Genomic DNA, 9599 nt, shown 5'->3' on the forward strand with positions numbered 1-9599 from the left:
TTTTTTGTTATCTATTGGACTTGGCCGTGGACTTTACGATATAATGCATAGATTTTATCTGATTTGTTTTTTTAATTCGATTAATGTTTCTTTAGATAAAATATTAATAATTTTGATATCCTTTTGTCAAATTGTAAACAAGATTTTTGAGCCAATTTGCACCATGGTAAATGAAGTTTGATATATTAAGCTTGTGAATACCATAATCAAAAATAGGTTCAAGACCAAATTGGTGTATCCATAATGTGATGTGGAGCAAATAAGAAGAAGCCTAAAAAGCTATCAAAAAGACAAAAGCAAGCAAATTTGGTGAAGCTTGCCGGTTAGAACATAAACCGGGATAAATTTTCTAAACCGACCCTTCACCCGACTAACAAAAACCAAGAACCGTTCAAATGGTTGGCAATGAGAGAGGTGGTCAGAGGAAGATGCTACTGACGGAACTATCATCATGGACACGCCAAATGGTCTCACCCAGAAGATTAGCCACTGATAGAATTGTCAACTGCGGGAAGTAATTTTTTTCTGCTACTGGTAATGTGTTTGTCACTATCACTTCTTGAAGCAATCCCCCTGATAATCGCTCTATTGCAGGCGGGCTTCCCAAGACAAAACAAAAAAATTGCTTCAGAAAGTAGTGGTTTTTGGGACTTGTTCAAAAGAACAAAATGAAGTTTAGAGGTTTACCTGAAAACAGCGTGTGTGCAGCACGCATAGACCTCCCGAGCACCCTCCTGGTGTAACAAAGCTGCTCCTTTCACAATGGTTCCTGAGATAAAAACAGAACAAGATTGGTTCTAAGAGGTTTCAGCCTGAAAAAGAAGGAAGGGGTTTTAGTGATCTTGATGGGGTCAGTAACATGACAACTCCATGCCATTTTACTAACCAGCGGTATCAATCATATCATCCACCATTATTGCCACCTTCCCTTTTACATCACCAATTAGGTTCATGACCTGAAAGGAAAGTATANAAGTTTGATATATTAAGCTTGTGAATACCATAATCAAAAATAGGTTCAAGACCAAATTGGTGTATCCATAATGTGATGTGGAGCAAATAAGAAGAAGCCTAAAAAGCTATCAAAAAGACAAAAGCAAGCAAATTTGGTGAAGCTTGCCGGTTAGAACATAAACCGGGATAAATTTTCTAAACCGACCCTTCACCCGACTAACAAAAACCAAGAACCGTTCAAATGGTTGGCAATGAGAGAGGTGGTCAGAGGAAGATGCTACTGACGGAACTATCATCATGGACACGCCAAATGGTCTCACCCAGAAGATTAGCCACTGATAGAATTGTCAACTGCGGGAAGTAATTTTTTTCTGCTACTGGTAATGTGTTTGTCACTATCACTTCTTGAAGCAATCCCCCTGATAATCGCTCTATTGCAGGCGGGCTTCCCAAGACAAAACAAAAAATTGCTTCAGAAAGTAGTGGTTTTTGGGACTTGTTCAAAAGAACAAAATGTAGTTTAGAGGTTTACCTGAAAACAGCGTGTGTGCAGCACGCATAGACCTCCCGAGCACCCTCCTGGTGTAACAAAGCTGCTCCTTTCACAATGGTTCCTGAGATAAAAACAGAACAAGATTGGTTCTAAGAGGTTTCAGCCTGAAAAAGAAGGAAGGGGTTTTAGTGATCTTGATGGGGTCAGTAACATGACAACTCCATGCCATTTTACTAACCAGCGGTATCAATCATATCATCCACCATTATTGCCACCTTCCCTTTTACATCACCAATTAGGTTCATGACCTGAAAGGAAAGTATAACAAATGTGAACTTGAGGGGAAGCAAGCGGTGTTGGTGAGATAAACTCAGACTTTGAAAGAAAGGGATACCTCAGCAACATTGTGTCCAGAACGCCTTTTATCGACAATGGCAAGTGGTGCATCTGATAATTTCTTTGCAAAAGCGCGTGCCCTGGCTACTCCACCAACATCAGGAGAAACCACTACCAAATCCTCTGAGGGAATTGACTTGCTAGCAAGATAATCAAGTATCACAGGCTGCAAAAATTGAACACACAAAAGGGTTAATAGGTATTATACTAAAAAAGGGAACATACACACACACAATGCATAACGATGAGAGGCCGTAGGTATCAAAAGCATGGCTTTAAAAGTGTACCTGGCAGTAAATATGGTCGACTGGAATGTCAAAATAACCCATGGACTGCCCTGAATGAAGATCACATGCAAGAACTCGATCTGCACCAGCTTCGGTGATAAGATTTGCAACCAATTTGGCAGCAATGGATTCACGCCCTTGTGTCTGCAAGCAGCAAAAACATACAATTTCAATCCAGAAAAGATAACCAATAAGCCAAGTTATCAACAAACCCTCCATCTCATGTCAAAGTAGTTAATCACAAAAAAGAGATTTTACCTTCCTATCAGCTCTTGCATATCCAAAATACGGGATCACAGCTGTTACTTTCTTGGCCGATGCTCTCCGGCAAGCATCTACCATAATCAAAAGCTCCATGAGGTTCTCATTTGTGGGAGTGCAAGTAGGCTGCACCAAATACACGTCGCATCCCCTAACGCTTTCTTGTAACTGAACGTAGATCTCTCCATCAGCAAATCTCTTTATATTAATCTTCCCAAGATCCAATCCCATATACCAAGCAATTTCCTGAGAAAGGGCAGGGTTTGCAGTACCAGAGAACAACTTCAGCCTTGTATTGGTTCTACTGACTGATTTCTCCATCCTTGCAGATTCCAAGAACTTTGGAAGTGTCCTCTCATTAATAATTGGGATACTTGGATTCCCGTTTCCCACATTCAATGACTCTGGCATATCGCATTTCTAGCAACAACAACATCAACCACAACAAGAAGATATAATCAGAGATTCATATACAACAACTGTATGCATCAAACGAATGTATGCTGAAGAAAGAGACAACCTTTGTATAGCTATATTCACATAATCAAAAAAGAGACAATCTTTGTAGCTCATGCTGACAAAGAGACAACCTTTTTGTATAGCTATATATTCACATAATCAGAAAAAGAGACAACCTTTGTACCCTATGCACAAATTAAAAACCTCAGAAATTTCAAAACTAGACAAAGATGGGCAAAAGGGTCCTCAAATCCGGAAAATGTAATAGAGAGTACTTAAAAAAGATTCAGAATTGAAAAATGAAGAATCAGCAATTCTAAGAATAACGTAACATAAGGGATTGAAGACGACTGCTTAGTGCTTACAACAACAGAAGGGAAGATAGAGTTCCGGGAGCGAGACAGAGAGGTCTTGAGTGATAGAGAAGAGTGAGAGAAGAAAGATGAAGACGAAGAGGCTAGATACGTCGGCGTTTTGGAGGCGGGAGGAAACGACAGACCCAGAGACGCCATTTTTGTTTGTATAATGTCAGAGCAATACCTCACATAAACCACCTCTGACTGACTCAAAGCAGTAAGTATCTCCCAACAACGAATTCGGAGAAATTAAGGTTTAGGGTTTAGGGATTTGAAGATGTCAGAGAGTAAAGAAGGAAGAAGGAATGGTTCTCTTCTTCTTCTTCTTCTCCGAGTTTGTGTGTTCTCGAATTTGGATTTTCAGTTCCGTTTAATACCTTTTTTGGTTTGGTTGGTGGTGGGTACAAGTTGTTTAGTAAACGACACCGTTTTAAAGAGGCATCACCATCATATTCGGATCGGATTAATGGATTGGAGACGTCTGGCTGGACTTTTCTTAGGAATAAACTTTCCAATACATTTGAAATCAAAAATTCTATCACTCTTTTTTACTTTCTGGATTTACCAAATGTATTAAAAGACTGTTATTTATTGAGAATATTTGACTTTAAACTTTTGTATTTGCATTTTGTTATAAATTAAACCAATCAAATCTAGTTTTAATAGTCAGAGTTTTGACTTTGAAAGAGATAAAACATGAGTTTCAGTTCTTCCACTTTGACTGCAAATGTCGGATTGGAATTTATTGGTATACCAAGAATTTAACGGTTAATTCCTCGTGCCATTTTAACCCTTCGGAACCGGAGTGGGTAGATTCGGTTCACAATTGGAAATTTTTTCAAAGAAAACCGAACCGGTTTTAATTCTTTTATGTTTCGGTCTAATCTAATCCATTATTTCTCTTGCGCCAAATCTAAAACAATGGCGGTTCTGGAAGCTGCTCTCTCCGTCCTCTCACTCCCTTCACCTTCTTCTTCTTCCTCTAAACCTTATCTCTTTCCTCAACGGACTAAACCTACCTCCTTTAGTCTTCGGATTCCCAGTAATCTTTCTCCCATATTATCTCTCAATTTCCCTCTAAGTTCCGGCGGCGATAATAACACGCGGCGGCTCGTCTCCGTACTATGTTCCGTCGCGGAGAAAGAAACGTCGGCGGAGGAAGAAACGTCGCAGGAGGAGAAGAATGAAGAAACCCAGAAGTCAAATCTAAAAAGGAAGCTTTTTGTATTCAATCTTCCTTGGTCTATGAGTGTTCATGACATCTCCGACCTCTTTCGACAATGCGGGACTGTCAACAATGTCGAGGTCTTTTCTTCTTTCTCTAAAAATTTTGAATTATTTTGTGTTATTATGAATTTGTTTAACCTCAATTTTAAGAAAAATTTCACAGATCATAAGGCAAAAAGATGGGAAGAACCGAGGGTTTGCTTTTGTAACAATGGCATCTGGAGAAGAAGCTCAAGCTGCTGTTGATAAGTTCGATGCTTTCGTAAGCTTAAAACCTTTTACATTCTTCTATCATCAGAGTTAATTTCATTGTCATTCTCTCATGACCTGTGTTCTTAGTTTCGGAATCCTTTAGTTTTAAGTCATTGAGTGTGGTTTGGTTAATTTCAAAGCCTTTTAGGTGAACAATTCAGTAACATAGAGAGAAACGAGAAGTTATTGTAACTACTTAGCAGATATTATGTTGAATTGTTAACAAGCTTCTATGTTGTTTGTTTTTTAGGAAGTCTCAGGGAGGATCATAAGAGTAAACTTTGCTAGAAGGTTCAAGAAGCCTACTCCAAAACCACCAAATGCTCTTCCTTCTCCTCCCGCTGGAGAGACCCGTCACAAACTCTACATATCTAATCTCGCTTGGAAAGCAAGGTCAACCCATCTCCGTGAGCTTTTCACTGCTGCAGATTTCAACCCGGTCTCAGCTCGGGTTGTTTTCGCTGACCCTGAAGGAAGATCTTCCGGCTATGGCTTTGTCTCTTTTGTTACTAGAGAAGAAGCTGAGGATGCAATCACCAAACTCGATGGGAAGGTTTATAAACTTCTCACTTTTCATTATATATTTCCAATCTGCTATTTGCTTCTTTAGCTCTTGAGCATGTAAAGGGTTTCATCACAATTTGGTTTTTCTGTAGGAGATAATGGGCAGACCTATCATTCTGAAGTTTAGCTTGAGAACGGCCAGTGAATCTGAAGGTGGTGACACTGTAGAAGACAACAACACTTCTGAAGATAGTGACACTGTAGAAGACAACACTTCTGAAGATGGAGACACTGCAGAAGACAACAACAACACTTCTGAAGAAAAACCGGTGGAGTGACTCTTATTATTTTCTCGGTTATCCGATAAGAGCATGAAAACCTGACTAGAGATCTTATTACAATTTTGAAATATCTACTGCTACTACAAAGAACACAAAAATGAAGATGTAACAGAATTTATCAGTAAACTAGACTTCAATCCTGCTAATGTATGATGATGAATCACCAAGCCATTCTGCTTCATTATACCGAGTAAGTTCGTCGAATGAGACACAGCTTCCTGTTTGGTAATGCCTTCTTTTCATCTTCACATTGACATCTGTCGTCTTAACCATGAAATGTCCGGTGGAATGTGACCTCGAGAATCGCCAAGCCGATGCTTCCACTATCCTTTTGCTTGAACCAGTGGTAGGAAGACTTTCTTCTTCATGGTTTATATCCTCAATAGTAATTGTGATTGTGTTGTGCAAAGATTCATGGCTTCCAGATCCAACAAGGCCAGGGTCTAGCTCACAGCGGCAAACAGGACAAGTCTTGTGTAACTCAAACCAAAGATCAATGCAGTTTGAATGAAAGGGATGACGACAAACCGTTATGAGCCTAACTGTATCGTCATCTGAAAACTCTGACAAGCAGATAGCGCATTCTGTCCCGTGATTTTTCATTGTTGCAGATGAATATCGGAACTCGGGAAATGATCGGACGATAAATGGGTCTAGGCCGGTCTTTTCAGGCGGAGTGGCCACATGGATTAAGTCAGCGTAAGGTGTTCGATGAAGGTTCCAAGTTGAAAATAAACGAATCAGGAGAAACTGCCAGAAGAAAAGAGAGAAGAAACCGGCGAAAATTACAAAGAGAAGCACGCCAGTCAAAATTACGGTGACGGGCATGGAAACGCTAGGGAAAACATCAGCATCTGGTATTAATGTTGTTGCCGACATTTGAAGGTTGGAGAAATCCCCCAGCTTCTCTACCAGTTTTGTAGATTGCTTGGGAAATAAGAAAGGTTTGTTCTAAGAACTCCTTACGAGAGAAGACATATAGCTCAATTTAATAGAGAGAAATGAGGAGAAAGAAGTGGCTATGTCTGAGAGACAGAAGTGTCTTTGCTTAGCATTTTGAGCGAGTCTTCTGCGACAGTTAAAAAAAACAAAAATCATTGTCTTAAAAACAATACATAGTCAAAACGAAAAAACTGTTTCTAAAACAAAAATATTGACCGATGGAATAGGAAATAGAGAAAAAAAAAAGTTACCAATAATGATCCGGTTTACAAGTACGAAACATGATTAAAGTTCGGTTTGATCTGCTACAAGTTCAGATTAAGAATTGGCATAGAAAGAGAATAAGATGATTCCACAAGAAAGAGAAGAACGAGTTGTTGTCTTTGTTCAGTCGCAATCTACAACAACAAAAGAGAGGATGCTAATATGTCAACATAGTTACAACTCTAAAAAGGCTAATCCCTTGGTCAACATTATTCAATATCATCGATCCAATCACCATAAACCCGACTGATCTTATCCGGTCCTTTCCATTTCCGTTGAGTTCTGACCCCGTTTGGTTTCTGCATAACAGCACTAGATGCCCGTTGGGACAGGACTCCAGGAGAAACAAGGTGAGCCACTGTGTTTGCTTGTCCCGTCTGCTTTGTGGCCGGAGTGGTGGATGTTCCGATCTTACCTTCCCCTTCAACAAGGCCTCCACCAAAATTGTGCAACTCTGCAAAAAAAATATCATAAAGACTCAAACTTTTAGCTAGCTACTATTGAAACTTTCTGCATTTCCATTGCCAATTATGTTAACAAGCAGATCGAGAAGCTATTCCAATCAGAAACTGATTGACATAAACTGATTGACATAAACCACACTGAAACATTTCAACCGTCCTACTCGATTTACACTAAGTCCATTTAGAGTGTTCAAGCAAAATTTTCATCAATCATTCAAAGCTAACAAAGCCAGTTCTAGTGTTCAAGCATTGTCTCTCAGTCAATTCAGCATCCATTACCCTGTGGTGACACTCTGATCACACAATCCATCAAGCAACACTGATTAAAACCCATTTCTATTATTCTATACCAACATTTTGAAGCACATTGGGGTTACTGATAGATGAAAAAGGCCAAAACTTTTACCTGAAGCTCCATGAGCAAAATGGCAGTTAGTACCAAAAGGACAATACCCAGTAATCTCCCACTTATTGCAAATCCTTGTCTTCCAATTTGGAGGCTTCAAAGTCTGAGCAACATTGCCACCACCATCACTAGCAGCACCACCATAACCACGAGGGCCTAAACTAATCGCAAAGCTCTCTCTGTTCCTCGAAGCTTCCGTCGCAGCAGTCTCCTGCCGATTAGGCGGCGGCGGTGGACGACGGAGCTCTTCCGAGCTGTGAGCAAAGTGGCAAGAGCTGGCGGCGTAAGGGCAAGTTCCGGTGCGGAATTTGAAGCAGAGCTTCGTCTTGAAGAACGATTTCCCGATCTCGGAGGAGGAAGCTCGTGTCTTCTTGCTCGGAGACTGAGCGTCGTCGGGGTGCGTTGGCATTGCCCTGACACGGTTGTAATCATCCTCAGTGGCCCAGACGGAACTGTCGCTAGCGGAATTCGGAAACTTATTCTCCGGCGGAAGGTCGTTGGTGGTTCTCACGTGAACTACATCGCTGCCGGAAGCTCGACGGTGACTCATCACGTCGGAACCCTAAAACCCTAATTTATTTAACCCAGGAGCACAAAAATGTAGAATATTCGATTTCTTGACAAGAAAAAATGAAGAGGACACAAGCCGAGGAAATTATGTGAAATGGATCGAACAAGAACTCCAAAAGAAATGGGAGCAAGAGATGGAAGTACAAAAGAGTGGAGATTGGAGAAGAGGGAAGTAGAAAGTAAAAGAGTGATCCCACTCAAAATCCATTACTTAAGTTAATCATTTTAATACAAGGTTCAAAAAGGTGATTAGATTAAATTAATGGTCATTAACACAAAGAATGTTCTGAAAGCGAAAACCAAATAAATATTGGTGGATTAGGCTATTTCTTACAGTATTCACTTGGATTGGTTGTTTAATTAAGTAAAGCTGAATTGACTAAAAATCGTAGACATGTATATATATGTATAGTTTGCCGAAATCTATCTCACATTTTACCATTAATGAAATTACCCCTTATGTTGAAATAGTTTGCCTCTAAATATAAATTTACCTATTTTTGGTATTAAAAATAAATAAAAAAATCGACAGAAAAAATCTAATTGCATAAAAGATTATTTGCAAAACTAGAATTTGCTAATTTAATCCCTAAATTTCTTGGAAAACAACTTTTTACAACTATGGTTCTGTTTTATACTATAAATTCTACAAATTTGATATAATTAATGGGCTTAGATTGTAGATCGACGTTAATCTAAAAATTAATGGCTTCTGCAGGGAAAAAAAATCCCGGCGACAATACACCTCTTTACTAGAAACCCTAAAAAGATAGATCTTTTACTTTACAACTATAAATACAAGGGAAAATGACACACATATCCACTTTCTCCTAAAGTATTGACACTTACACCCACTTTCTACTATCCCTATACTTTTCTTATGTCAAATTACAACTTACACCCTCTAACTAAACTAACCTTCTCTTTCTATTTTTTTTTCTTCTCATCTCTCTCTCTAACTTTTCTCTTTCTTTTCTAATATTTTTTTTCTTTAACATTTATTTTTCATTTTCATTACTAAATTTTAAGTTTAGTAACTTTAGTTGGTGATAAACATACTAAATTTTAAGTTTAGTAACTTTAGTTGTTGACAAACAAAAAAAAGTTAACCTTATACCCTAAATATTAAATCCTAACACCACATAGACACTAAATCCATATAAGCCCAAAAACGTAAACCTTATACCCTAAATCTTAAATCCTAAACCCTAAACCATACACCTTGAACCCTAAATCCTAAACCATGAATTAAAAATATAGACACATCATCCACATACCTAAACCTAAACTTTTAACCTTAACCCCTAAATCCTACACCTTGAACCTTAGACAATACAACTTGAACTCAAAACATAGACATTGAATCTATATACCATCTAAAGTCTAAACCCTAAACTATGGTGATGTTTGAACATGCAACAAA

At 38.8% G+C, this 9599-nt stretch overlaps 5 protein-coding genes across 5 annotated transcripts; 1 reads left to right on the forward strand and 4 right to left on the reverse strand.

The window, feature by feature from the left end:
* LOC104781942 (ribose-phosphate pyrophosphokinase 1, chloroplastic-like) lies at positions 168-957 on the reverse strand. Its single transcript, XM_010506741.2, has 3 exons — positions 887-957; positions 688-769; positions 168-599 (listed from the first exon to the last, which is right to left on the reverse strand). The coding sequence occupies exons 1-3, from the start codon at positions 951-953 to the stop codon at positions 419-421; spliced, it is 330 nt and encodes a 109-aa protein (XP_010505043.1). The 5' UTR covers positions 954-957; the 3' UTR covers positions 168-418.
* LOC104781943 (ribose-phosphate pyrophosphokinase 1, chloroplastic-like) lies at positions 986-3533 on the reverse strand. Its single transcript, XM_010506742.2, has 7 exons — positions 3216-3533; positions 2389-2811; positions 2131-2274; positions 1842-2009; positions 1686-1755; positions 1487-1568; positions 986-1399 (listed from the first exon to the last, which is right to left on the reverse strand). Exons 1-7 carry the CDS (start codon positions 3360-3362, stop codon positions 1219-1221), a joined length of 1215 nt encoding a protein of 404 aa, XP_010505044.1. The 5' UTR covers positions 3363-3533; the 3' UTR covers positions 986-1218.
* Positions 4112-5669, forward strand: LOC104781945 (28 kDa ribonucleoprotein, chloroplastic). The gene is made up of 4 exons (XM_010506745.1): positions 4112-4511; positions 4597-4695; positions 4936-5238; positions 5342-5669. Exons 1-4 carry the CDS (start codon positions 4128-4130, stop codon positions 5525-5527), a joined length of 972 nt encoding a protein of 323 aa, XP_010505047.1. The 5' UTR covers positions 4112-4127; the 3' UTR covers positions 5528-5669.
* LOC104781944 (RING-H2 finger protein ATL28-like) lies at positions 5641-6584 on the reverse strand. Its single transcript, XM_010506744.1, has one exon. The coding sequence runs from the start codon at positions 6407-6409 to the stop codon at positions 5657-5659; it is 753 nt and encodes a 250-aa protein (XP_010505046.1). The 5' UTR covers positions 6410-6584; the 3' UTR covers positions 5641-5656.
* On the reverse strand, positions 6806-8356 carry LOC104781946 (zinc finger CCCH domain-containing protein 28-like). Its single transcript, XM_010506746.2, has 2 exons — positions 7607-8356; positions 6806-7190 (listed from the first exon to the last, which is right to left on the reverse strand). The coding sequence occupies exons 1-2, from the start codon at positions 8154-8156 to the stop codon at positions 6946-6948; spliced, it is 795 nt and encodes a 264-aa protein (XP_010505048.1). The 5' UTR covers positions 8157-8356; the 3' UTR covers positions 6806-6945.

Source organism: Camelina sativa, chromosome 4 (genome assembly GCF_000633955.1).
Source record: "Camelina sativa cultivar DH55 chromosome 4, Cs, whole genome shotgun sequence".
In the NCBI taxonomy this organism is placed as follows: domain Eukaryota; kingdom Viridiplantae; phylum Streptophyta; class Magnoliopsida; order Brassicales; family Brassicaceae; genus Camelina; species Camelina sativa.

Bases quoted from the DNA above. Each gene is read 5' to 3' on its own strand.
- LOC104781942 (XM_010506741.2), bottom strand. From the start codon at position 953: ATGAACCTAATTGGTGATGTAAAAGGGAAGGTGGCAATAATGGTGGAT. The intron at 770-886 runs GTTAGTAAAATG...TTTTTATCTCAG, and splicing joins TGATATGATTGATACCGCTG to GAACCATTGTGAAAGGAGCA. The intron at 600-687 runs GTAAACCTCTAA...TGTCTTGGGAAG, and splicing joins TGCACACACGCTGTTTTCAG to CCCGCCTGCAATAGAGCGAT.
- LOC104781943 (XM_010506742.2), bottom strand. From the start codon at position 3,362: ATGGCGTCTCTGGGTCTGTCGTTTCCTCCCGCCTCCAAAACGCCGACG. The intron at 2,275-2,388 runs GTAAAATCTCTT...TGCTGCTTGCAG, and splicing joins ATGCAAGAGCTGATAGGAAG to ACACAAGGGCGTGAATCCAT. The intron at 2,010-2,130 runs GTACACTTTTAA...CAATTTTTGCAG, and splicing joins TCGACCATATTTACTGCCAG to CCTGTGATACTTGATTATCT.
- LOC104781945 (XM_010506745.1), top strand. From the start codon at position 4,128: ATGGCGGTTCTGGAAGCTGCTCTCTCCGTCCTCTCACTCCCTTCACCT. The intron at 4,512-4,596 runs GTCTTTTCTTCT...AAAATTTCACAG, and splicing joins GGACTGTCAACAATGTCGAG to ATCATAAGGCAAAAAGATGG. The intron at 5,239-5,341 runs GTTTATAAACTT...GTTTTTCTGTAG, and splicing joins TCACCAAACTCGATGGGAAG to GAGATAATGGGCAGACCTAT.
- LOC104781944 (XM_010506744.1), bottom strand. From the start codon at position 6,409: ATGTCGGCAACAACATTAATACCAGATGCTGATGTTTTCCCTAGCGTT.
- LOC104781946 (XM_010506746.2), bottom strand. From the start codon at position 8,156: ATGAGTCACCGTCGAGCTTCCGGCAGCGATGTAGTTCACGTGAGAACC. The intron at 7,191-7,606 runs GTAAAAGTTTTG...TTTTTTTTGCAG, and splicing joins TTTTGCTCATGGAGCTTCAG to AGTTGCACAATTTTGGTGGA.